At 40.2% G+C, this 26,419-nt stretch overlaps 1 protein-coding gene across 3 annotated transcripts in view; it reads right to left on the bottom strand.

Moving 5' to 3' along the window:
• The window catches only part of ARMC8 (armadillo repeat containing 8), a 104,712-nt gene that overhangs the window by 6,212 nt on the left and 72,081 nt on the right, over nucleotides 1-26,419 (bottom strand). For all 3 annotated transcript variants that reach the window (XM_081826970.1, XM_081826967.1, XM_081826972.1), the window contains 8 exons: nucleotides 21,609-21,691; nucleotides 21,216-21,297; nucleotides 17,641-17,727; nucleotides 14,689-14,781; nucleotides 11,114-11,263; nucleotides 9,799-9,894; nucleotides 4,985-5,080; nucleotides 187-259 (listed from right to left, as the gene is read on the bottom strand). In XM_081826970.1, coding sequence (XP_081683096.1) covers nucleotides 187-259; nucleotides 4,985-5,080; nucleotides 9,799-9,894; nucleotides 11,114-11,263; nucleotides 14,689-14,781; nucleotides 17,641-17,727; nucleotides 21,216-21,297; nucleotides 21,609-21,691 — 760 coding nt within the window. The remainder of the gene's footprint in view (nucleotides 1-186; nucleotides 260-4,984; nucleotides 5,081-9,798; nucleotides 9,895-11,113; nucleotides 11,264-14,688; nucleotides 14,782-17,640; nucleotides 17,728-21,215; nucleotides 21,298-21,608; nucleotides 21,692-26,419) is intronic.

Below are 26,419 nucleotides of genomic sequence, written 5' to 3'. Positions count from 1 at the left end.
ACTTCAAGGTGGGGCTCAGTGTTAACTGTCCAGCCAACTCTGGCTAGTCCCATGGATTCTCATACCAAGGTTAACTTGAAAGAATGCTCAGGACCCACTGAGTGATGCCTGCATCTAGGATCTCAGGGACATCTGCTACCTTCCCTCCCATAATTGTCCTCAAAACAGATCTCACCAATCTCTTACCTTCCTCTTCATTCCATATGAGGTTTGATATACAAAACATAGCGGCAAGCTGCAGTTTCACATGTGAATGACCCTATTTGATGCAGAAAAAGAAAAAATATGGAGGCAATCTGATTTGAGGAACTTTTTGGTAACATACCATAGGCAATTCCAATAGGCTAAAAGTGTGAAGCAGGGCCCTCAAACTCAAATGTCTTAAGGGGTCACAAAGTTAGCACTAACGGGTAAATGGGTTGTGCTAAAGACAAGAGAGAGTGGTGGGAAATTTGGTAAACTGGGGAGTGAAGACTTGCCAAAAGATATTCACATTCAAATTTTAGAAACCCTCTGATAGGCCAAACAAAACACCTTTAGGGCTGTAATTACAGTTTGCAATTTATCACTCTATCCAGGCACACAAACTGGCATAGGACAGGTCTATGCTTTGGACTTAGGCTATGCTTGATCTACATCAGGAAACATTCAGGTCACCAATGGCCAATAAATAGGATGAATGTGGCTTTGGTATTCAGCTATTGATTATCTGATTCAAATTACTCTTATTTGGGGGGGTTGTCCCCCAAAACCTGAGTCTTTACTTGATTCATCTAATGTTTCTACTATTATTAAAGAGCCTCCTATTCTTCTGAAACACAATTCTTATTTTTCTTTATGTACTAAAAGTACAACCACTTTTGCTTAAGTTGGATCATTTAGCCATATGGAGTGCTTTCTCCAACACAACAGAGGACCCAATTGTAAAACAATCTCTACAGATGATTTTCCTATTGCTCAGTTAAAAAAAAGTCCCCTGTACTTTTAAATAACATGCATTTCTAGGGAATTATCAGTGGCATAATATGCTCAACAGTTTCTTAGAGGATCAGATGGACTTATTTTGCCAAGTAGGACTATATTTCAACTACGCAGAGACAAGAAGTGGACGACATGGCTTTCTTCACTAGAATTCTACGGCTGGTGATTCTCTTTTCCTTTTACCTGCCAAGACTTTTAAAGAGATGCCTAGTTTGGGCTCCACAAAGACAAGACGGAACAAAATTTATCATTTGCTCTCAGCCTCAGGTCATGAATAGGGGGGATAAATGAACTTATACACAGTACAAAAATAAGTGTTTACAATGTGTAAGTTCATTCAATACATATTTTTTTGAGGAAACAAATTGCTGTGGAGAAAAGTGGAGAGTGGAGAGGTGGGAACATAATTTAGGTAGAGAGCACAGAAAAGATCTCTTTGAAGGAGGCAACACTTAAGCAGAGACTTAAAGGGTAGGAAGTTGCCAGCTGTGCAAAGAGCAAGGGCCTAGGGGCACTGAGAGGAAGGAAAAGTTCCTGAAAAGGTCTGAAGTACGAAGGAGCTGTAGAGCTCATTCATACTGAGAAGGTAAAGTGGAGCAACATTAGCTCAGGGAAGGAGGTGTGGCTAAACTGTGGGCCCTTCTGGGCCCTAGAGAAAGGACTTTAGATTTTGCTCTGAGTTGATAGGAAGCTCCTGAAGGATTTAAGCAGTGGAAAGTAAAGATCTGATTTACATTTCTAGAAGGTCACCCGGGCTGAAGGGATTGGATGACAATGCGGAAGTGTCTAGGAGGCTATTATGGTCAACCAGGCATGAGATGCCATGGCTTGGTCCAGGGTGAGGGCAGTGGTGATAGAAAGAAGCAAACAGAATCCAGATCACGTTTGGAGGAAGGGCTGACAGGACCTGCTGATAAATCGGATTAATGAGGTGAAAGAGCTGGAGAAATCATGATTGACTCCCAGGTTTGAGCAACAGCAGAGCCACTGTACTGAGACAGGAAAGAACAGGAGAGAAGAAATTTAGGTTTAGGGGAGATATTTAAGAACTCATTTTTATTTTTTTTAAAGATTTTATTTATTTGATGGAGAGAGACACAGTGAGAGAGGGAACACAAGCAGGGGGAGTGGGAGAGGGAGAATCAGGCTTCCCGTGGAGCAGGGAGCCTGATGCGGGGCTCGATCCCAGGACCCTGGGACCATGACCTGAGCTGAAGGCAGATGCTTAACGACTGAGCCACCCAGGCGCCCCAAGAACTCATTTTTAAACATCAACTTCAGGAAGCATCCGACAGGTGCATGGAGATGTAAAGTAGGCAGGAGGATATAGGAGTCCAGAGTTCAGAAGACAAATCTGGAAGTGTATCTTCCATGTGACCCTCTTACCTTGCTCCTCTACCCTCTACCCCCACTAAGAAAAGAACCAGCATCTGTAGAGCTGCAAGTACCATCATGAAAGCTCGTTGTCATGGCTTTTGAAGGCCAGTAACCATTATTGTGGTTGTGTTTTCTATTGATGATACTATGGAAAGTATAAATACTGTAATACCTATTCTATTTATCAAAACTGACTATTAGACCAGAACCCAGAAACCAAAAAAGCATATAGATGATAGTAAAAGGCATGGGAGTGGATGCGATTCTCCTAAACCAGTGGTTCTCAACTCTAGCTGTACATAAGAGCTGCCTGGGGAACTTTTATTTTTTTTTAAAGATTTTTTAAAGATTTTAATTTTTTAAAGATATTTATGTATGTATGTATATATTTATTTATTTATTTGAGAGAGACAGAGACAGTGACAGAAAGCACGAGTGGGGAGAAGAGGGAGAGGCAGGCTCCCTGTTGAGCAGGGAGCCTGATGTGGGGCCCGATCCCAGGACCCTGGGATCATGACCTGAGCTGAAGGCAGACGCTTAACCGACTTAGCCACCCAGGTGCTCCAAGATTTTAATTTTTTAAAGATTTATTTATTTGAGGGAGAGAGAGAGTGTGAGAGAATGAGTGGGAGGAGGGGAAAAGGGAGAGGGAGAAGCAGACTCCCTGCTGAGCAGGGAGCACGATGAGGGGCTCAATCACAGGACCCTGCGATCATGACCTGAGTTGAAGGCAGATGCTTAAATGACTAAGCCACCCAGGCACCCTGCCTGGGGAACTTTTAAAAACCCTGATGCCCAGGCTATAACCCAGACCTATTAAATCAGAATCGTGAAAGGAAACAGACAATGCAACCATCTCTGAAAGCTCCCTGGAAAATGCCATTGTGCAAGAAAGATCACAGACCTCAGGAGACCATGTAGGAGAGAAAAGAAGAGGGACTAGGGCTAAGCAGGGAGGGATAGTGTATTGAAAGCCAAGAGAAAGGAATGTTTCTAGGAGGAGGAAATGGTCAGCTGAGTTGAAGGCTGCTGTAAGTGAGGTGAGATTAGGAGAGAAAATGGTCCTTTGGATTTGGCATCCTGGAGGTCGCTGGAGACCTTAAGCAGAGATGTTTCAGCTGAGCGATGACAGTGGAGGCCAGATGAAATGGGTTAGAATGAATTTAAAGGTGAAGAAGGAGATAGCATGTGCAGAAGATGCTTTTAAGAAGTCTGGCTATGAAAAGCAGCACAAAAATAGGTATATCTCAGTGGATATGGGAAATCAAGAGTAACTTTGAAAAGATTAGAGATGCTATGTAGATCTGGGATTGGAAAAATAAGGGAGTTCCTGGTTGAAGCAGTAAGGTTTTCATTCAACATTTACTGAGCACATACTAAATGCCAGGCATCGTCCAAGGTGACAGATATAAAAATGTACACAAAACACATGGAGCTTTGCCCTCATGGAACTTACACTCAGGCACACAAACACATGTGTATCACTATAATTGAGCTACTGCTCTGAAGGGAACAGAATGCAGTAACAAAGAATAACCCACATAGATAAGAGCCCACGAGGAAGTATCAGTTGAGCTCAGATCTGAGAGGTGAGAAGGCATGCCATGAAGGAGTGGGGGAGAAAAGTGTTCCAGGGAGATGAGCCAGCATGTGCAAAGGTCCCGAGGCAGGAAAGAACACGCATGGCCTTTCCACGGAACAGGAGGTCAATGTAATCCACAAAGGAAAGGGGAATGACAGGATTTGGGACACGGATGAGTCAGGTCATGCAGGATTTCACAGGCCATCACAAGGGGGATATGGATGTTATTCAAGGTGCAAAAGGGAGCCACTAAAGGACTGTGGCTTCTATTCTCTTAACAAAACAAAAGGTGAGGTCACCACTAAGAGTGATGAGGGAGAGAAAAGACTTAAACAAGGAGCTGACACCTCCTCATGGAGAAGGGAGGTGTCAGCTTGCTGGAGAATCACAAGGGGGTAGTAGGCGGTGCTGAGTACCCACAGGGGTTTTGTAAACAGGAAATTAACACGATACTAATCAGCCTGGTTCTGTGCCTTTCTCTGCAGTTGCTGACTCTGACAGGCAGGCAAAAAGAAGACAGGTTCCCCCACAGCTGGGGTTTTGCTATGAGACACTGACAGAATGAAAATATTGCCAGGTTTGGCAATGGGCAGTTTCTGGTGATGACAAGATTCATGGGATGGCCGTGGCAATAGGTGGCTTAGGTGTCTGCAAGTAGGTAGCAGTCTGTGTTTGCAAGCAAAGAGGTCAAAGAACAAGTGCCAGAGATGCCAGAGGCTTAAGAGGTCATGCACATCGGAGAGAAGCCTTGAGAGGGAAGACAGGGATTTGGACGCCCTGGAAGAAAACCAAGAGCCGATGTCTTCGCTGATTAAGGAGGCAATCAGGAAACAACGAAGGTGGGGAGTGGGGTGATGAATGGGTGGTAGTACTGCCCAAATGGCACAAGCTTCAAGGCCTTCGTGTCTGTGTTTTTCTTCAGAATGAAAGAGAGTTCCCTGAATCTGTGACAGAGTAGTCTATTCTTTTTTAAAATCTCTGCACAATTTGTTTTGAGCCTCCTAATGCAGCTACTACAGAGCAGTGAAAGGGACAAAGGCCTACCATGTAATACTTGATTTTCTGCAGGATGTCATCATTGGTCATAATAAGTTCTTTTGCTGTTGTCCCATCTGCTATGTTGGCTAAGATGCACAGTGTCTGGAAAAGAACAAAGGGCCGGTGATCAGGAAAGCTCTGAAGTCCCCAGATGCAAGCTCTCTCAAGAACTTGGGTAATTTCCACCTGAAGTACATGGATTCTCACAGGTTCTACTCTGAATGCTCTGATTTCTTATCTCCTGACATTACTGCCAACAAAAGTAACCACACTTAACAAAAGTCCACCTTAGGCAAAAGAGAACCCAAACATTTCAGTAGTTTCTTTTGGGGCATAAGCCATCACTGGGTAAAGGCAGCCATGTCTTACACACATCAAAGGGAAAATGTGAATTGTTATTATTTCATTTCTAAGAGAAGCTCTTGTTACTAACCCAACAATGTTTCTTCAAAAGCGTAGTCTCTTTGGTGGAAGCATCATAGGTGCTACAACTTCCCTCCCTCCCCCTCCAAATACTTCTTGCTCCCAAGCTCATGACCTTCTGGGTGAAGGCCTGGACACTGGTCCACTAGCCATGTGCATTTAGGACTTCTTGACTTTTTAAAACCTGATTAGAGGAACAGAAAGGTAAGGAAAATGTGTGAAGCTTAGTCGAGCCTGGCCTAATGAGACTGGAGGGAGACCGTAACACTTGGCAGGACAGTGTAACTTGAAGATAATCACCACACTGGTACTGGAAGGACTTTCTTATCAGCTGTTGGGAATCTCACAGCCAGACCAGGAGGAGGGCAATGTTTAGAGTAATGGTGAAAGGACTGTGGAAAGGAAACTGAGCCCGTGCCAGTCTCTGCAATTCAACAAACATTTACTGAGCACCTACAATGTGCATGCACTCTGCAGGGCATTAGGGTCAGACAGGAATAAGTCACACTACCTAATCTTGAAGCGGTCACACAATTACATTTCACTGTGGTGTGACAGAGGAAAAACAGGACCGAAAAGGCATGAAGTACACTTGCTTGATACTGCAAAGGTCAGGGAAGGCTTCTTGGAGGAAGTGACACTGAGCCCTGGAGAACAGTAAGGAACCACTCAAAGAAAGTGATCAGAAGTGGGAATGGGGTCCAAATTCAAGTAATTTTTTCCAAACTTAACCTTTCTTTTGGTAGACTTAAGCAAATTAAGCTTGCAGATTATAGCTAATTGACGAGATTGTTTTCTTCCTATGGCCTGAGGCTTCAAACATAAAGAGTGTGTAGTCTTATTCTTCCTAGATTAATATACTGATTAAGAAGTGAGTCCTGAGGTTTGAACCCAAAAAAAAAAAAAAAAAAGAAAAGAAAAAAAAAAGAGGCTGCCTCTGGGAAGAGGAGGGAGTGACAAACATCTTTAGCCTCATCTAGGGAAGAGCTACCCCTCTTAACCACTAATACAGAGTATGAAGGGGATTTCATGAAATATTTCTGAGAATAGACTTGTTCAGCAAGATAGGCAAGTGATTCCCCTTCTTGGAGTGTTAGAATATACCCATGCATCCTCAGGCTTGAACAGCATGGCAGCGCGAGCTACAGTTCTGTTTTAAAGCCCCACAAATGTTAGAGATCAATTAGTTCTTGGGCCAAGCCAATTTAACATATAAGCTAGGGAGCAGAGAGAAAAGCTACACACACACACACACACACACGCACTCATGTGAACAACTGGAAATTAATGATAGAGTAGGGAGTAGGGATAGGCAAATTATGGCCTGTGGACCAAATCCAACCCACTCCCTGTGTGGTAAATAGAATGTTATTGGAAGATGGCCATGTCTACTTGCTTACATATTGTCTATATCTGCTTTCAGGCTAGCACAGCAGTTGAGTAGTTGCCACAGAGCCTGAATGGCCTACAAACTTAAAATATCTATCCTGCCCTGAAATAGAGAAATAGAAAAGTAATAGGGGGAAAAAAATATCAATGAAACCAAAAGCTGCTTCTCTGAAAAGATAAAAAAAAAAAAAAAACTGATAAACCTCTAGCCAGACTGATGAGGGGAAAAAGGAATTATCAATATAAAGAACAAAAGAGGGGATATTACAAAGAATGCTACAGACTTTAAAAAGATAATATTATGAAGAATTTTATGTTAATAAATGTGAAAAAGATGAAATGGACAAATTCTTGAAGGACACAAAATACCAAAGCTGACACAAGAAGAAATCGATAACCTGACTACTCCTATTTCCATAAAAGAAACAGAATTTAGCTATACACCCTTCCACAAAAGAGACACCAGGTTCCAGATGGCTTCACTGGTACATTCTACCAAAATTTAAGAAAGAAAGAATACCAATGCTTCACAAATTCTTACAGAAAACTGAGGAGGGAATACCTTCACCTCATTCCCTGAGGCAAGCATTATCTCAATAATCAAGTATCAATATCAAAACCAAACAAGGACATCACAAGAAAACTATACATCAGTATCTCTCATGAATATAATTCCTTACCAAATTTCAGTAAATCAAATCCAACAACATATGTAAAGGATAATACATAATGACATTTTAATATGGTATATCTCTCCATTTATTTAGGTCTTTGATTTATCAGTGTTTTGTTTCAGCACAGAGATCCTGCACATATTTTATGAGATTTATACATAAGTATTTCATTTTTTCTGAGCTACTATAAATGGTACTGTTTTTAAAATTTCAAATTCTACTTGTTCATGCTAGCATATTAAAAATACAACTGATTTTTATATCTTGTGGCCTTGGTTAATTCATTGATTAGTTCTAGCTTTTTCTGATGAGTCCATGGCATTTTCTACATAGGCATTCATGTTGTCTGGGAATAGTTTTATTTCTTCTTTTCCAATTTATATGCCTTTTCTTTTTCTTGTCTTATTGCACTTGGTAGCAACTCCAATATGCTGCTGAATAAGACTGGTAACAATGGACATATTTGTCTTTTTCCCAATATAAGGACAGTGACAGATAAGTTCACTATCTTGATTGTGGGGATCATTTCATGGTATATACATATGTCAACATATCACAGTATATATTTTATTTTTTTTAAAGATTTTATTTATTTGACAGAGAGAGACAGCGAGAGCAGGAACACAAGCAGGGGGAGTGGGAGAGGGAGAAGCAGGCTTCCCGCCGAGCAGGGAGCCCGATGTGGGACTCAATCCCGGGACTCTGGGATCATGACCTGAGCTGAAGGCAGATGCTTAACGACTGAGCCACCCAGGCGCCCCACAGTATATATTTTAAATATATGTAGCTTACTGTATGTCAACATACCTCAAGAAAAAAAACGCTGAATTATCAGAAGTGTCTGAGAAGAACTAAACTTCCAGCTAACAACCAGACAGTGTAAGCCTCCCCATCATCACCTACTTCTGGACCATCACCAAAATCTGTACGAAAGCGTGTAATTTGAATCCTGTCGGAACACATTACTGTTATTGGCCTTTTTTTTTTTTTTTGCGCTCATCCAAATCTTGCCTTACCTTTTTGCCTTGCTTCACTTTTCAAGTTAGCAGAATTCTATCTAGGTGAGCTGTCTTTATAGACAAAATTCATTCCTATGCTCTTCAGGTAAAATAGTTTAAGTAAAATAGCTGGGCGTGGAGCCTGACACAGGGCTTGAACTCACTACCCTGACATTGAAACCAGGCGCCCCCAGGTGAATAGTTTATTTTGAGCAATGCATCTTCTTCATTGTTGTGTGCCTGTAATGGATCATGTTCAACCTAGTTTTAGTGATGCCTGAGATGATAGTTTCTCTGTGTTAAATTTTTGTTCACCAGAAAACATGGTTGTTTATTATTGAATTTTAAGAGAAATCACCTAAAATGTCCATCTTAAAACCACTTTGTCAAATCTACTGCCTTTTTTGCTCATAAATTCAATTATAGCTCCTATATCCTACCATTCCTACTTCTTGGACTGTTCTTCTGAAGCCTGCAGAATTACTCTAATTCAGGAACACAGAAAATGCAGAGCATGGGCCTGCAGTTAGACCCTAGGTTCAACTCCCCACTGATGACCTTGGGCAAGTTTCCTCCACACATATAAGTATACAGCGCAATGAATTTTGAAAGTGAACACATCATGTAGCTAACATCTATGTCAGAAAGTTGAACATTACCATTGCCTCAGATCTTGTATTAGAAATTTAAGTTTATAGGTGACCTTTCTTTTTATGACAAAACATATACTATGTAAAAATCCTATACTAAATCCCAGAAAATATAGAAAAGTAATTCTAAAACTGTCCCCTGATGAGCACACAGCCTCTGTATTTTTATGCCTATCCTAAATCTGCCCTACTGCAAGACAACAGAAAGTAGAAGTATGGGATAGAAATAAAGAACAGGGTTACATTAGAGTAAAAAAATGAAAAACGACTCCAGCATAAGGAATTATTTTATCAGGGTGTTGCAGGAATTTGAGTTCAGAGCATGGTGGATACAGAAAGCTGGAAACGATGAATCCAAGAGTGGACACAGTCTAGGATGATCAAAGGTTACACTCCCTATGAAGACAGGGAGTGTGTACAGTGCATGTCACAAAGGGTGAAACTATAGACTCTGGTAACATTTTCTTCTATTCCGGGAGGAAGAATTCTTGAATAGTTTCAGGGGTGGTGGAGGATCTTTCTCCTCAAATCTTTCTTGTCTCTATAGCACCTTCCATCTCAGCACTGTGTCTTTTGCAGATTTGAGTATTTCAGGAGACTCCTAATGAAGATCTTTTTTGGTATTCACACTCAGAAGATATTTCTCAGAAAAAAAAAATTAATAATAAAAAAAAGGGAACACATACCTGCTCTTTGACCTCAATGTTATGCTCCCCTTCCAGAATAAGGGTGACGGCCTGCATAATTTGCTTTCCATGAGTACTCATTATTTTATCTATATGCTGCAAAAACAATGGGAAATCCACAGTTATCATCTGGGGAACAAAGAAAAAGATCACAGAAAGGAACAGAAAGCTTCTAAGTTAAACAATATAATGCACAACTGCTTGAAAGAGAACACCATAGCATACAGAACTAGATGCCAAAGAATAGTGTTTATTATAGCATAAAACTGCATTTTGCCTTCTATGTATGTGTCTGTGTATGTATGAGTGTGTGTGTGTGTGTGTATTTATGACTTGAAGTTTAAAAATGACTTGGCCTGATAGAATACAGAACTACAATCACTGGGGATCCTCAAGTCCAAAGATATTACAGAAAAAGGAACTTAAAAATGGATGGGGAAGAGAAGCCAGAGACATGGAAAATACGGCACAAATTTACTAATACTCTGGGATACAAATGTACAAAGAAGGCTCACAAAACAAGTGAAGCACAAAGGAACTACCCATGTTTCTTCATCGACCTAAAGGCCACTGACACTGTTGCTCAGGGAACAATGAGAGGGACCCCAGAAAAAGGCTCAGCCTCTCCTGCTTTGACATATACCCACTGTTCTCCACACTGACATCTTCAGAGGTCAATCCAGTAAATGTTGGCAGTGTGGGGATTGGTCTATGGAATAACACTGAGAAGGATTCTCTAAAGGGAAAGAAGCAGAGGCCCCAGGGTAAGTGATTTAGGCATATGAGAAAACCCATTCTGGCCAGCAAACCAAGTAAGAATAAAGTAACAAATCAAGGCAGGCTCATATCCAGCATGGAGTAAGGAGAGGGAGACAGAACAGGCAGTGCAGGAGTGGAGGGTCAGGTGGCTATATGGTAAAGCAGCTCCCAGATCACCTATGAAGGTGACAGGTCTAGATATCGACTTCTCACTTCTTTGGGAAGGGACAGCATTTGTTTTTTTGTTTTTAAAGATTTATTTATTTATTTGAGAGAGTGAGAATGAGAGAGAGAGCACATGAGAGGGGGGAGGGTCAGAGGGAGAAGCAGACTCCCTGCCGAGCAGGGAGCCCGATGCGGGACTCGATCCTGGGACTCCAGGATCATGACCTGAGCCGAAGGCAGTCGCCTAACCAACTGAGCCACCCAGGCGCCCAAGGGACAGCATTTGAATCACACTTCTGGGCAGATGTTGATGGGAGAAGTGAGGGAGGGCAATGTTTTACACTGCATATGCAGGGGCAGCTAATGTGGAAACCTGGATGATTTTACTTACAGGCCGAGTAGAAAGGAGATTTCTAAGAAGTCCCAATGTTTTCATCAGCACATTCAAATCTGAATCTGATAATAACCGGAATAGCTGTTCAGTACTCAAGCTTCGTAAAATATCTGCTTTTATTTTTTGTTCAGCCTGGAATGCCATATTCTGAAAGGATTAAAGAAGTTTCAAAAATCATGTTTGCTTTATTAAATTATATTTTGATAGTAACTGACAATTTTCAAAGTATAAACAGAAGTTGCAGATAATTTAAGTCATATTATTTTTCTGATTCCTGTTAATTACCAATAATTCTGCCTATCAAGAGAAAGATAACTATCTCCTATATATACTCCTGTATAAGGAATATGACCACTTCCTGATACGGCATTTGAGCCTCTTAAGATTTGTCCAATAAATACAAAATCTACTGTTTCTTTTAAAAAATTATTTGATTTAAACTGAAAAAAAAATAAAATAACAACAAAAAAACAAAACTTTTAAAAAACAAACCCAAAAAACAAAACCCAAATGAAAAAACAGTTCACTCATTTCTCCTACCCCCCATCCCCTACCTCTGGTAACCACTGATCTGTTATCTGTAACTATGAGCTTGGTTACTTTTCAGAAATGTTTTTGGTTATCAAGTTGCCTTCTGTGCACCATTTTCTTTTTTAAAGTAGGCTCCACACCTAGTGTGGAGCCCAGTGTGGGGCTTGAACTCATGACCCTGAGATTAAGACTTGAGCTGAGATCAAGAGTCAGATGCTTGACCCATTAAGCCAGCCCGACACCCCACCTCTGTGTACTTTAATAACAAAATTACTACTAATAACTACACCGTGCCACCCATTTTGAGAATGACTAAAAAGTACTCCCTTATTATGGGTGGAAATTAGTGGGTTTTGTTAACTTTACTGGCACAGAAACACCTACTGTATTCACAATACTATGCTGGGTGTTGATATGGCAGGTCTATATTATACAGGAAGCTCCCCAAAGGGTAGGAGGTGCATCCAAGCTACTAGCAACCCCAGAGGGCTGGTATCTATTTTGCTCCTTTTTCTCCTTTCTGGACACATTATAGATTACCCAAGCTTAACCTGAAGCTATAATAACACATCTGAAGAAAATAAAAACACAGCAAATGCCAAATAGCTCATAAATCAACTCTTGGTATAAAAATCTTTTGTATACTTGAGACTTACTATAATATGTGGTCATTGCCCTACAGGAACTTTTTTTTTTTAAAGATTTTATTTATTTATTTGAGAGAGAGAATGAGAGAGAGAGAGCATGAGAGGGGGGAGGGTCAGAGGGAGAAGCAGACTCCCTGCCGAGCAGGGAGCCCGATGCGGGACTCGATCCTGGGACTCCAGGATCATGACCTGAGCCGAAGGCAGTCGCTTAACCAACTGAGCCACCCAGGCACCCAACTTTTTTTTCTTTAAAGATTGTATTTATTTATTTGAGAGAGAGAGAGAAAACACAAGTGTGAGTGGGGGGAGGGGCAGAGGGAGAAGGAGAGAGAAGTTCAAGCTGATTCCTTGCTGAGCACGGAGCCCGAGGTGGGGCTCAATCTCATGACCCTGAGATCATGACCTGAGCCGAAATCAAGAGTAGGATGCTTAAAAGACTGAGCCACCCAGGTGCCCCCAGGCTTATTTTTAAAATTGAGGAGCTAAACCATGCAAAAGATCAAGTTATCTAATGATGTGAGGCAGCATGGCAGAGAGAAAAGAGTATTGACTGGGCTGGTGTCAAGAGACCCAAGCCAAAAATGATTCCATAGTTCCACGGTTTTATACTTGGTGGACAGAGAAGAAAGCAGCTGGTTATATGGTGACTAATGAGAATAAGATAGTTAATATGGATTTGAGGGTGGTATGATAAGTTCAATTTTCAACAATAAAATTGTACACGTCAGGGAGGCCTTTTTTTTTTTTTTAAAGATTTTATTTATTTATTTGACAGAGAGAGACACAGCGGGAGAGGGAACACAAACAGGGGGAGTGGGAGAGGGAGAAGCAGGCTTCCCACGGAGCAGGGAGCCCGATGCGGGGCTTAATCCCTGGACCCTGGGATCATGACCTGAGCCAAAGGCAGATGCTTAACGACTGAGCCACCCAGGCGCCCAGGGAGGCCTTAAATGAAGTCTCACAGGCCATTTAAGTAATAGACCTGGGTGGGATATAGGGAACAATTATGTCTGGGTATGTATATCGCAAAGTAACTTCTAGTAAGGGGAGCTGAAACCATGAGAGTAGAAGAAGTCCCTGAAACTGAAGTGTAAAGGGAATTGGAAACTGGGAATTGAAAATGGGGAAATATTCCCTGAGAAGGAGGTTGAAAAGGGGGCTAGGTAGAAAATGAGGTTAAAAAAAAAAAAATTAACTCCTGGGAAAGAGTTTCAAGAAAGAGAAATGCTAAAAGCTGGCACAAAGTTTAGGAGAAAAATAACTGAAACTACTCGATTTGGTGCTTTTTTAGAAAATGATTATTTCTATCCCAAATTTGTGTGAAAAGACAACAGGTATACACGGAACAGGGTAAAGAATATGGGCTTGAAACAGGTTCAGAATCCACTGTCATCACTTATTAGCTGTGACACCTTGGATGATTCATTTACCCTCCAAGCCTCAGGTCCCCAATTGCGAATTGGATATAAACCAATATAACTTAAAATAAGAATTAGAGATAACAATTAGAGATAAACACATTGCTTAGTGTCTGGTACATACTAATTAAATTATAACTACTATAATTACATTTGAAGAAATCCATGTAAATTTTAATTTCAATATATTTTAATAAATCTTAAGTTACATAGTTTTGACTTCATAGTTATATAGTTTTATAATTTACATTATTATAAATTATTTACTTGAAATTGTTAAGAAATTATTAAGTAATTATGCATCAGTTCTGTTGTCCTGGGCAAGTTATTTAATCACCCTGTGCATAGTTTACTCATCTGTAAAATATGAATACTCCCTAGCTTATTTCAGAATTGTTATAAAGAGCACAGAAGACATGAAAAGGCTCTATCAAGCAGATATCTCTAGGCAGGTTATCAATATATTCATGACAAGGAAAATTTGTTTTTCCCAAATTAGATGTCCACTTTTAACACCTGTCTGCTTTTCTTTAATAATAAACAAGAGAACTGTGGCACACAGTGGCCACATAACTTGCTTATATTCAAATCCAAAAGCTGAATACTAAGTCTTCTACGTCTGAGGTCATTAGAAAACTGAGCCAAAATAGCAACATTTATTAAAAAGCAAATTTCAGGGGCGCCTGGGTGGCTCAGTTGGTTAAGCACCTGCCCTCGGCTTGGATCGTGATCCCAAGGCCCTGGGATCGAGCCCCGCGTCGGGCTCCTTACTCAGCGGGGAACCTGCTTCTCCCTCTGCCTTCTGGCCCCCTCCTGCTTGTTCTCCCTCTCTCTCTGACAAATAAATAAAATCTTTAAAATAAATAAATAAAAAGCAAATTTCAGACATTTCAAATAACACATTCCTTAGTTTTAACTTTGATAACAGCTCCATTCTCTTTACAAATGATGACTTATATAAAAGAGTAAAACATACCATTAAAGCCCAAATTCCATTCACTCGCAAAGCGGGATTTTCACTTTGCGTTAATCCACAAAGCAGTTCTACAGCTCCAGATTCTAAAATTGGCTGTGATTGGAAAAAAAGCACAGTTTTAAAGTCAGGTTTGTGACTAAATGTGCGTATACCCTGGCGCTCTGCTTATGATTTCCTTCCTACTCTCACCCAACTCCAGGAAATTTTTGTATAGCAGGGAATCAGGTGAACATAAAAATTACCACAAAAAGGGCAAGAACAATTAGGTCTTTCACAAATTCAAAAGCCAAAATAGTCCTAGTAATTTCTCTTTTCTTTGTAGCTCTGAAAGACTCAGGAGCTGTCCTAATTTCTGTACATTCTGCACATGCCCTTATGATTCCACTATTTACTTCCACACTCTCCTAACCGTCCTTTGAGACACTCACTTCCTGCATGGTGCACGGGTGTATCCCTTGTGTCCTTTACAAGCTGGGACTATGACAACATAGCTGGTTTACATGGAACTTACAAACCAAACTATCTTCTTTCCAAACTGTCAATGTTATTCGAAACATGCTGCAGAACTTTCAGGACTATCTATCAATTGTACAAGCAAAACAGTTGTATACTTTTATAGTCCTATCACATTCTCCACCTAAAATAGCATGCTTTAGCCTGACCACTCATTTTATTTATGATCCTTGGCTGAAAACAGGGTTTGATAATTTCTAAAAAATTCACACCTTTGAGGACTGATCTACTGTCACCCATGAATGTTTAAAAGGCCCCCTTTCAAGTGGACTCTAGAACTGTCTTAAGCAGTTCAGACTTACATAGGGAGAAAAAGGGCAGTGACTTTCAAGATGACATTTTGAAGGATATACATTCCTCTACTTGTACAAATTGATTTTGTTTCTTTTTAAAAATTTCTTCTTTGAGTATAGTTGACACACAATGTTACATTAGTTTCAGATGTACAACATAATGATTTGACAGGTTTATACATTATGCTACGCTCACCACAAGTGTCTGCTACCATGTATCACCATACAGTGCTATTACAATCCCTGTTATTCCCCAAACCTACTCATCATTCCATAACAGGAAGCCTGTATCTCCCTCTCCCTTTCATCCATTTTTGCCCATCTCCCCACCTCCTGTTTTGGTTTTTGTTCTTTTGAAGTAAGTTCAAACTTAGGAAGTAGCAAGAATAAATGTAAGGTGCTTCTACCACATATTCTTTTCCCAGACCCAACAATTTTTAACATTTTGCCGTATTTATCATTATCTCCTTTGTATGCCCATATCCACATTCTTCATCTTTTTCTGAACCATTTGAAAGTAGAACATATACATCATGCCCCTTTGCCCTTAATACTTCAATGTGTATTTCCTAAGAACAAGGATATTCTCTTAGAATCACAGAACAGTTACCAAATTCAGAGAAGTTAGCTTTAAAACAATACTTTTATCAAATCTATAGCCCATATCCCAATTTTGTCAACTGGAGTAATAAGTGCTTTTATAGCATTTCCTTCCCTTCCAGTTCAGGATCCAGTTTATTTTTAATACAAAAAAATCAATCATATTATTGACCCTACGTCTGAGCTCATCTACCTTAACTTCTAACCAGACCCTATCTATATATGCTGAAAGTGGATCTGAGGCAATATGAGTGCTGTTCAGGGTGATTAATGGTATAGTACTGACTGCAACCAGATCATCATCATGCCAAGACCCCAACCACCAGAGCAGAGGAAAACAGATGGAAACTCTGGTATCCTGTCTCGACTTTCTCTTCCTTCAGAGTAACTACCAGTCTTTCCCCTTTTGTTCCAAGATTTCTGCTTTTTGAATAACTGTCTCTGAACCTCCACCTTGTTACTAAATGCTTTCCTCATTACCAGTCAGAAGCTTACAGGTGTTACAATGCTAAAAGGAAATTCAACCAAAATGGAACTACTAAATAAAGGACAGTGTCTAAACCTCAGCTCACGATTGGGCAGACCAGAGATATTTTAACATGATGAAATGAACTCTATAAGGTTCCCTCCCTCCTTTATTAAAGTGTATTGTAGTTTTCCCTAGTATAAAAACAATACATGCTCAAATAAATTTATAAAATGTATAAAAGGGAAAAAATATTCCCACATGTAATCCCTCCCCAAACAACTACCATTAACATTAAACATTAAAAAGATTATTTTCCTGGGCACCTGGGTGGCACAGTCAGTTAAGCATCTGACTCTTGATTTCGGCTCAGGTCATGATCTCAGGGTTGTGGACTGAGCCCTACGTTGGGCTCTGTGATCAGTGTGGAGCCTGCTTACGATTCTCTCTCTCCCTCTCTGTCTGCCCCTCCCCTCACCCTCTCTCTCTCCACCCCCCTTAAAAAAAAAAAAAAGGTAAAAAGATTATTTTCCAGCAGTAATCTCCCTGAAATGACTTACAATCCTGGTTTATAATTGATCCTTAATTTATTCTTTAGTATATACAGTTTGAAAATAATCTGTTCTTTTGTAATTAGATTTGTAGTTGTGGGCAGTTTAGATTAACTATAAGCTATAATATCCTTTAAATAAGTTGCACATGCCAGGCAGAAAAGGGAGAACAGGAAATTAAACCACATTTTAAAATTATTTTATTTGCACACACACCACCAAACAATTCAGAAGTAGTTCTTTTTTTTTTTTTTTTTTTTTAAGATTTATTTATTTATTTGAGACAGAGAACAAACGGGGGATGGGCAGAGGGAGACGGAGAGAAACTCAAGCAGGCTCCCTGCGGAACTGACACCGGGCTGGATCCCACGATCGTGAGATCATGACCTTGAGTCACCCAGGCGCCCCCCTGCCCTGAAGTAGTTTTTACACCCCAATCCAGAAATTTCAAAGTCAACTACTATGAAAATTATTTGACTAAGTTCTAGGTAGACTGGGCAAAGTCTAGGAAGAGAAAATCGATACTAACCTCTTTGCTTGGAGAAAATTCAAGAAGAAGATTACATAGCATGGAAGATGCTACTACTAGGATTTCATCTGGTGCATTTTGTAAAACCTATGGAATTTAAAAAAGGAATGCTATTAATGGTTTGGAACAATGGAGGTGAGATCTAAGAACAAATGAGAACCAAAAACAATTTATCTTTCAACTTGACTTTTCATATTGGATAGTTAGGAAAGATCCACTTGTGATCGTGTCAAACTTTACCTGGTGCTCTAATTATGACTAAGGCCCTCACACCTATCTTGCTGGAGAAGCTACAGCCCCACTGCCAGGATGGGAGGTGCTGCACAGAAAGAGATAAACACATAAGTCAGGGAGGGGGTGCTCTATATGAAAAGTTTGAACACCATGGGGCTGCTTTAGGACAAGTTAGTTCAATTTACTCCACCATATCAGGCCACTTATGAAACCACATATTGCCCCAGAGCCTGAAATGTTCTGATGTGTGCATCTCTAGAAGGACTTGTTTGACCAAAGCAGGGATGAATCAAGCTACTATACAGCTAGGGCAATGTGGGGACTGGTTTTGAGGACTGGAATCACAGCCCTGGTTCCAACCCTCCTCTTCACTTCCTAGCTGTGTGAACTTGAGCATATTTCTTAAACTCTCTTAGTCTTTGAATTGAAGAAAACAACACTTCCTTGACAGGAGTTTTTAAGATTAAATGTGATAAGGTGAATGTTAAGGGAAGCAACATAACATGGGAGTAAAGGATGCAGACTGCCTGAATGCAAATTTCAACTCAAACACTAAATAAGTGTATGAATTCCTTGGCTATAAAATGGGGATGATGGTGTTGTGAGAATTAACATATGAAAAGATTTTAGAACAGTAACTGGCACACAGTAATGGCTATAAAAATAAAGTTTTTACAAAGGTAATTTATTATTGTAATTGTTATCATCAGGCACATAGTAGATACATAGCAAACTAACTGCCATGGACTCTCACTCAACTCAGAAGACAACAGAGCACAATGACAAATGTTAGTCACCATTAGCTATTATCAGAACCTATTTTTCTAGATTCTAAGGGTGAAGGCTTCATAAACACCACCACTTATATGCAATTTCCACTTCAACTAAATCCTCTGCATTTGGGATCAGATCAGGATCAGACCTCATGATCCCAAAAGGAATCTTAGAAGCTCTTGTTATGCAAACTGGAAATGGATTATCACAAAAAACTTCAGAGAGTTAAATATATTATCTGCTTTCTTGAGCTAAATCAAGTCTGAAGTTCCCAAGTTAAGAATAAGCGAGAATTACAAAATAGAAATAGTTGTCTTAAGATACTGCATTTTAACTCTCCTGTGAACTGTCAGCTGGTTGATGAAGATCAAATCTCATATACTATGCATCCTGATCTGTGTCTGCCACAACCTCCTCTGAGATCATATAGCCTTTCCCTTCCCTTGCCATGCCCTTCCTTTATCCCTCAGGTACACACCCTACTCATTTTTTAAGGCCATCCCCATTCCAGAAGCCTCCTTGAAGCCCTTCCAGTCAGAAGTCATTCTATCCTCCTCTGAATAACCACAGCCTTTGTTTGTGACCTTTCCTGGGACCCTTATTACTATCTACTATTCAAATTCTTTGTGCAGTCATGCCAATCTCCTTTTCTATTAGTAAATTTAAGCTTCTTGAAGGACTAATCTATCTATGGTCTAATTTATCCTGGCCCCTATCAACCGAATGGCACTGCACAAAAGGGGTGCTCAATGAATGTTTGTGAATTAAGAAAAATAATCATTTTCCAAAATTATACTACTTAGAATCATTGCTTGAAATAAGTGAGTGCCTACCAAGGCTTTAAAACGTTGCTTTGCTCAATACAAATCACTTTAAAAATACTACTTTTTGTTATATAGAGATTAATGTGCTTTTATCAAGTTTTATTTTCAAATGAGATAACAATGATAAACTAAAACAGAATAGATCATATGAAAATTTTAAAAGCATTTACTCAATGTGGTATAAGATATAACACTGAAATTCAGCAGCTGACATCTAACACTGACCAAATAGAATTTCACCAAAATAAGGACAAAAAATAATGACAAATAAAATTTTTAATTAAAATTTAATGCCCACTCCTCTGTAGTTTGCTAACCAACAGTTGAAAACATGGCAAAGCCAAAGGGGAAAAAAATCAATAGACATGCAAACAGCCTTGAACTAAGAGAAACCTACAAGTATCTGAAATAAATCACTGATTGACTTCTAAGCTCAAGCTTTTAGTATTATACTTTGTGCAACAAAGTAGTGGTTTGACAGTAACTATACTCACATGTACCCAAGTGTACAAAATCCTTCTAGATTGCTCACCAAACCTTTGTCCAGGTAGAACTAGCTAGAAACAATATGTTGCCCCATTTCTGATTCATATGATAGAGGGGTACTGAACTGAGCAATTAGAGAAAATGGCTCCAGAGGAAATATCTGGAAGTTATTTTGGGAAATAGGAGAGCATTTAAAAAAGTCTTGAATGGACAGAATCCAGAAATCAGATTACATTGCTATGCAAAAGGTATAATCTAAAACAAGAAAGAGTACCCATAGCAAAACAGCTTTCCTAAAGAGAGCACTGGTCCAGCTCTTTCCATCTGGTGATCATACACCACACCCTTTCTACTACAGTCATGAAGACATCCTTAGGCTTCCTTCACGGATCATACTTAATACTTCTGCTCATGCTATTCCTCTCTCTGGAAAATCTTGCTGCCTTCCTTTTTCCTTCAAAACCCACTTCATATTTTTCCTGCCTGAAGCCTCCCCTGACTATTTTCTACCACAATGATGCCCCTACTGTAACCTGAAGCTTGAAGACGAGGGCAGGAGTTCTGTAGTAAAAAATTTTGGTAGCCTCATTGTGTCTAAGAGGTTTCCACAGTAGGTAATGAAAAACCAAAACCAAAACTAAAATCTTAAATAAAAAATTCTGTCGATTAAATGCAAGGTGTATGATCACTTAAAAAAAAAAAAAAATGGACCAGATACCAAGTGGACCCACAGTTTTGTAATATATCAGGGGATAACATTAGCAGTAACCTAACACCTCACCTAAGTCTTGATTCAGATTTATTTGACCTAAGCTTTTTCATAAGACCAAAGAAGTTATTTTGGTGTAGAGAAACAGGAGATAACACTGTGGTAAAAAATATCCACGGATTGCCAAAAGATTAAGAACAGGTTATACCTCTAAATGACTGATTCCTTTCCTTTTTGTAACTAAAAATTACAAAGACTCTGGATGAAGTCTAAAGTGTAATACCAAACATACAGGGAGATCAGATGAGTAAAGTTTTATTTAATAAAAGAAAACCAGGCATCTACTTCCCTGTCACACTTGAGATGCTGACCTTAGAAACACATTCTGCAGATCTAAAGATGCTTAAAACATCAGATCTGAGGAGATAAATATTCAAAATCCTTCACACAAAAACCAGCCATACTCCTAGACCAGGGGTGCTGTCAGCTACCTTGGCTCGCTACAAAGGCTCTGTGGGAATGGGTGCTACTTGCTGCTTTCTTCTTACCTTCATTAAAGGTTTCCACACAGCGTGATCCTGGAAACTGGTTCGAAGCTGCTGCACAGATCTAGATAAACTGTGCAAACATCTACAAAGAATAATCAAAATTAGCTTCAAAAGAAGCCAAAACTTTTACTTTTCAAACACACTGCTTGGCATTTCACTAATTACTACTATGCACTTCAAGTATATCTATAGACATTGTTAATTCAACTACTTCAGGACTTCATGGGCTTTTCAGCTAGCTTCTCTGTTAACTGATGTTACACACTGTATGAGTTCACCTGAGAATACTTTCGAGTAACATCTGAATTCTGCGCTTACTTGCTGAAGGTCCGGAAAGAAAACAGGTTAAACACACGGCAAAGGGTTTTTATTCAGACCATTTAAAGCTCATACCTGACGGCAGCTAACCGCACCTTGACACTAGACTCAGACAAGCCAGTCACAATTCGGTCCATCATATTTTCAGTCTCAATGATCTGGAGAAAAAGGTTAATGCTGCATAAATAACAACATGAAGAGGACAAATTTCACTGCTTGTAAATGCAAGTATGTTAATATCCATTAGAAGTTTAATGTTTTTAGCAAAAGTTTTTACCTCTGGAACAATCATTTTGTGGTGGGGGCAGACAGTTCATCAGAAAGCAAAGACTACCCTCTAAGGACTTGCCAGACTGAATGAAAGACATGAAGGGGCAAATTATGTCTCTTTGTTTATTTTTATAAAAATACTTAAAACAATAACTACATGGCATAAATATTGCAGAGGTGTTACATAAAGAGTATTGAGAAAAAGTAAAAGATGTAATGAATTATCATTGGGCAGGTTCCTGCCAGAGAGATTCTAGAAAAATCATGGTTCACATTCAGCCCCTTATGAAATGAAATCTGGGTTTCTGACAGAGCCACCCTGTGGCTACTTTCTTACCAAGCAAATGGAAACTAAGCTAAATATTTAGAAAAGTAACCCTTGCCATCTTTTTACTGTAACACTAAGTCCTGTTACATGCAATCACTACAGTCACAAAGTCTTTTTTTTTTAATTTAAAAACAAGATAGCCTACAATTTTCCTTCATTAAACAATGTATAGATACAAAATAAATACTGTGTGGAAGAAATTAAGCTTAACTTGTGTGGTCCTATGGAAAAACCACCTATTAGGAAAAAAGCTAATACAATCACAACCAAAATGTTAACAACTAACATTTGTTAAGTACATCTATGTGCTGGGCATTGTGCTAATAAGCATATTACATGATCTGATTTAACCCTTTTGCAGGCATTATTATAATTATTTTCAACAGCCCTATTAGGAAACCGAAGGTTCTAGATGATACAGAGCTTGCCTGGGATCACAAAGCAGAGAGGAGCCCAGGTATCTGACTCCAGAGTCCTGATGCTTAGCCATGCTTGTAATACGGTCCTGGTTAGAGAAGTACTCCTGTGCTCACAAGGTAGTCCCCAACATGAGTGACACGTTAATGGAAACACCTAGCTGGGAGAACACGTGGGAAGATCACCTGGGGAGCTTAAAAAAAAAAAAAATCAGAGGCCAATTAAGTCAGATTCTGTGGAGTGGGGCTCAGGCACCCGTGTGTGTATATATATATATATATATATATTTTTTTTTTTTTTTTTTTTTTTTTAAAGCTCCTCAGATAAAGTCCAGTGTGCAGCCAAGCCTGAGGTTCACTGACCTAGACTAAAATGAAAGAGTTAGAAGGCTGACTTCAGAACAGGAGAGGATGGGAAATCTCCACATGTTCAAGCCAAATGGGAAGCTAAAACACAGTGTTGAAATTAATAGTGATGGGGAGAAAAATATCAACTATTAACAACATGGAGCCACACTTTAGCTATAGGGTAGGAATGGTTAATTTTTATATAGTGATTTGCAGGTTTCAAAGTGACAGAAGAAAACTTACATATTGATCCACTCCTCTCCCCAGACCAAACTTAATCTTACCCTTACCTTTATGCACATGACCCTGTCCTGTCTATCTAGCCCCTCAGCTCCTGTCTGTTTACCTACTCTTGACCCTCACAGACCTTGCTCCCTGACCTGTATGCTTTGCTCACTTAGTAGACAGATTCCCCAATTCACTGTCCTCCCACCACACATTCCTGCTTCAGATCTCAAACCACTGATAGTACAATGGAAGTCACCAAACCTGGCAGCCTGCTCTCAGCTTATGCTATCCCACCTTGGCGGGACCATCACTGCTGCTCCACCAGCCCTGCACTCATCTGCAGGAGATTCCCGTATCTCCTAGGATGGTTACTTCCTACTTCAAATTCCTCCCACCTCCTCATGCCCTAAGTCCTTCTGTGCCTACCTCATTTTTGCAGGAGCCTTGCTTTCTTCCTCGGACACAAGTTGTCTCAACTTTCTTCTTCTCACTAATATGTCTCCATATTTCTCTTCTTCACTCTTTGTTGAAGTTGGGTACTTCAAGCTCAAAGCCCTTCCACCTTGATACAGAAACTACTTTCCATTACCTCTTTCTTGCATCTTTATTCTGCCTATCCTGCTGGATCCTTCTTGGCCTGCCCCACTGCCCACTTCCACCTCAACTTAAAAGGCAGAGTGCCAAACTTTAACCTCTTTAAGCTATAGTCCTCTCACCCCTTCCCTTCCTTAAATGGACACATGTCCCAAGGCTCCGCTCATCTCTCACTCTACATATATGACAATGCTGGGACTTCAAAATCAGCTTGATATTCCCCAATCTAAAATTCTTTATTCCAAGAATAAAGTGGTGGTGGTGGGGGTGGGAACACAAGAACACTCTCCAAGAGCTGAGAAATGCTATTAGGCTGGCTCCAGATGCTTAGGAAACCTGGACATGAGCAAGAATTTAAAGAAGCTTCTGGATAACATTTATTGGCCATTTATTGGCCATCCAACCAAAGATATAAATCTGCCAAGGGACAAGTGCAGCAATCATTAGGCATATAGATTTGCTCTATAATCCTGACCAACTCACTTGACCTCTGTGGGCTTTCAGTAAAATGAGGGAATAGAGCAATGATTATTCTACCTCCAATCATTTGCAACCAGCATGTAAATAAAAATCATGTTTGTCTGGGCAAAACTATCACATTATCCAGAAGCGACATGGGAAGGTAGAGTAGATGAGATGAGACAGTACAGGTCTAGTTAAATAAGGGGTCAAAAATCAGGTAGCAGGCTAGGCTAAGGGCAAATAGGGCACAGCTCCTATTTACATGCCGACATTTACTTATTCAGTAAATATCTGAGTGCCCACTGAATGCTAGGCACGGTTTTAAAACTTGAAGATAAAATGGTGAGGCAGAAAGCCCTTGTTCCCACCAAACTTACAGTATAGGTTAAGCAAGTGCAATGAACTACTGAATGAGTGCTACGGCACTTGAATTGATGTTAGCAAAAGCACTTTAGGAATGACAGGGGCCATGGGGCTTAAGGCAGACAGAGTGAATTAAGTGTCTACAAAGGCTAAGTGGGAAAAACACCCATTCTCAGAATGGCTGGGAAATGGCCATTAATGACCATACCAGAGAATATTGAGGCTTAGGCCAGCAGACAGTAGAGAATTATGTTAGCAGCCAATCATTATATAGAGCAGAGCTTCATGCTCTAAGTTTCCTGGGAGTGTGGTGGCTGGTATTTTGGAGCTGGAGAATAGCTATAAATTGGGTGGTAAACCTTTCCCCTGATTTGGGATATAAAACAGTAGGCCTCTTTGAAGGTATTTTCTCTTTCAGGCACAAGGTGACCCTTCTTAGGTTACAGTCAATCAAAATGTCTGCAAGTAGGAGGCCTGGATTTGTATCCAAACTTTGTAGAGGGACTTTAGTAACCCTGCTAACATTCTGGAAAGCCCATTACTTGAATGACTGGTCCACCTTCTCCATCAAGATACCAGTCTGGGAGCAAGAGGGTGAAAATAATGCAAAGTCAGAATGTGAACCTAGGATTCCAACCCAAAAAGGTATTCTGAGAGGCTATGTGAATGAGCAACATGATCTAACTGTGGTTTTGTATTCTTGAGGGTATTGACACCATCTGTGCAGGGATAAAGGGAGCAATATAGTGAATACACTGACCAAAATAAACATAAAAATGTGATTACGAGGCAGAGAAAGGTTTGGAATCACATTCAGAGAAAAAATTTTTAGGTCAGCTGGGAAGGAGTTGGCAGTGGTTGTTGCCATAGCTCTCTGACCCACTGACGGTCTAACAGAGCACCAGGTAATTTTTTAGACTGGGGTTGGAAAGCCAAGCACAATAAAGCATGTTCTCCATGGTGCCTTTCAACAACCCCTGTACTGTGCTACAAAGCCTTGATAATGATAGAGAGCCAAGTCCTAGCCCCTGTAAAGGATCTTAGGTCTTTCCAGAATATAAGAGCAATGTCAAGTGAACCTTGACGTTGTTCTGCCACATGGTTCTGGTTGGAGGTTCCTCAGCCATCGTTCAGCAAATATGCCCTGCAGCACAGCTTGCTGAATTTGCTTTAAAAAAAAAAAAGGAAGGAAGGAAGGTAGGTAGGTAGGTAGGTAGGTAGATAGGAAGGGCGGGTGGGCCCTTTGTTACACAGACACTGTGCCTGGCCAGGAGTATAAGTGGTGGACTGAATCTTCAGAGTGGAGGCGCCACTTCTCTCTCTGCTCTTCTAGGGGCCTGGGTTGTAAATTTAACTACAGAATTAAATTACATAAAAATGCTGCATCATAAACTGACCAAGTTTTAGGTCAATGGACCAGGTGCTAATGCTCTCTCTGCTGGTATCTTTAGTTCTTGTGACTACATGCTTTTGCTAAGCTTTCTTTTCTGACACTGTAGCTCTTGCAGGGGGAGAAGAGGGTCTGAGGCCCCTGCCATTGGGACAGAACCTTATGGTGTGTGAGAGAAAAAGGCAGTAAGCCTAGAGGGTCATGGGGAAAACGCAGAACCCAGATAATCCTAAAGTGCATGGCACACATGGGAATGTTAATAAGATGAAAATGGCCTTGGTTTCAAGGGAATTCCCTAGCCCTCCATGAGCTCTACTGGACTCATACCTTAGTTGTGGCCAAGTCATATACCACCTGTTCCTCAGAGCATATGAAGAACTGGAAGAGTCAGAGTTAAAAACAAGGCCCAACTATTCTTCCAGGATGAAGCACTTCCCAGGTACTAACAACTTCAGATTGGACCTTGAACTGTGATCAAAACAGGTCA

This window comes from Leptonychotes weddellii, chromosome 1 (genome assembly GCF_054177405.1).
Source record: "Leptonychotes weddellii isolate Sample4059 chromosome 1, ASM5417740v2, whole genome shotgun sequence".
Taxonomy (NCBI): Eukaryota; Metazoa; Chordata; class Mammalia; order Carnivora; family Phocidae; genus Leptonychotes; species Leptonychotes weddellii.
The sequence above is the reverse complement of the archived record's forward strand: the minus strand, read 5'-3'. Positions and strand labels throughout refer to the sequence as shown.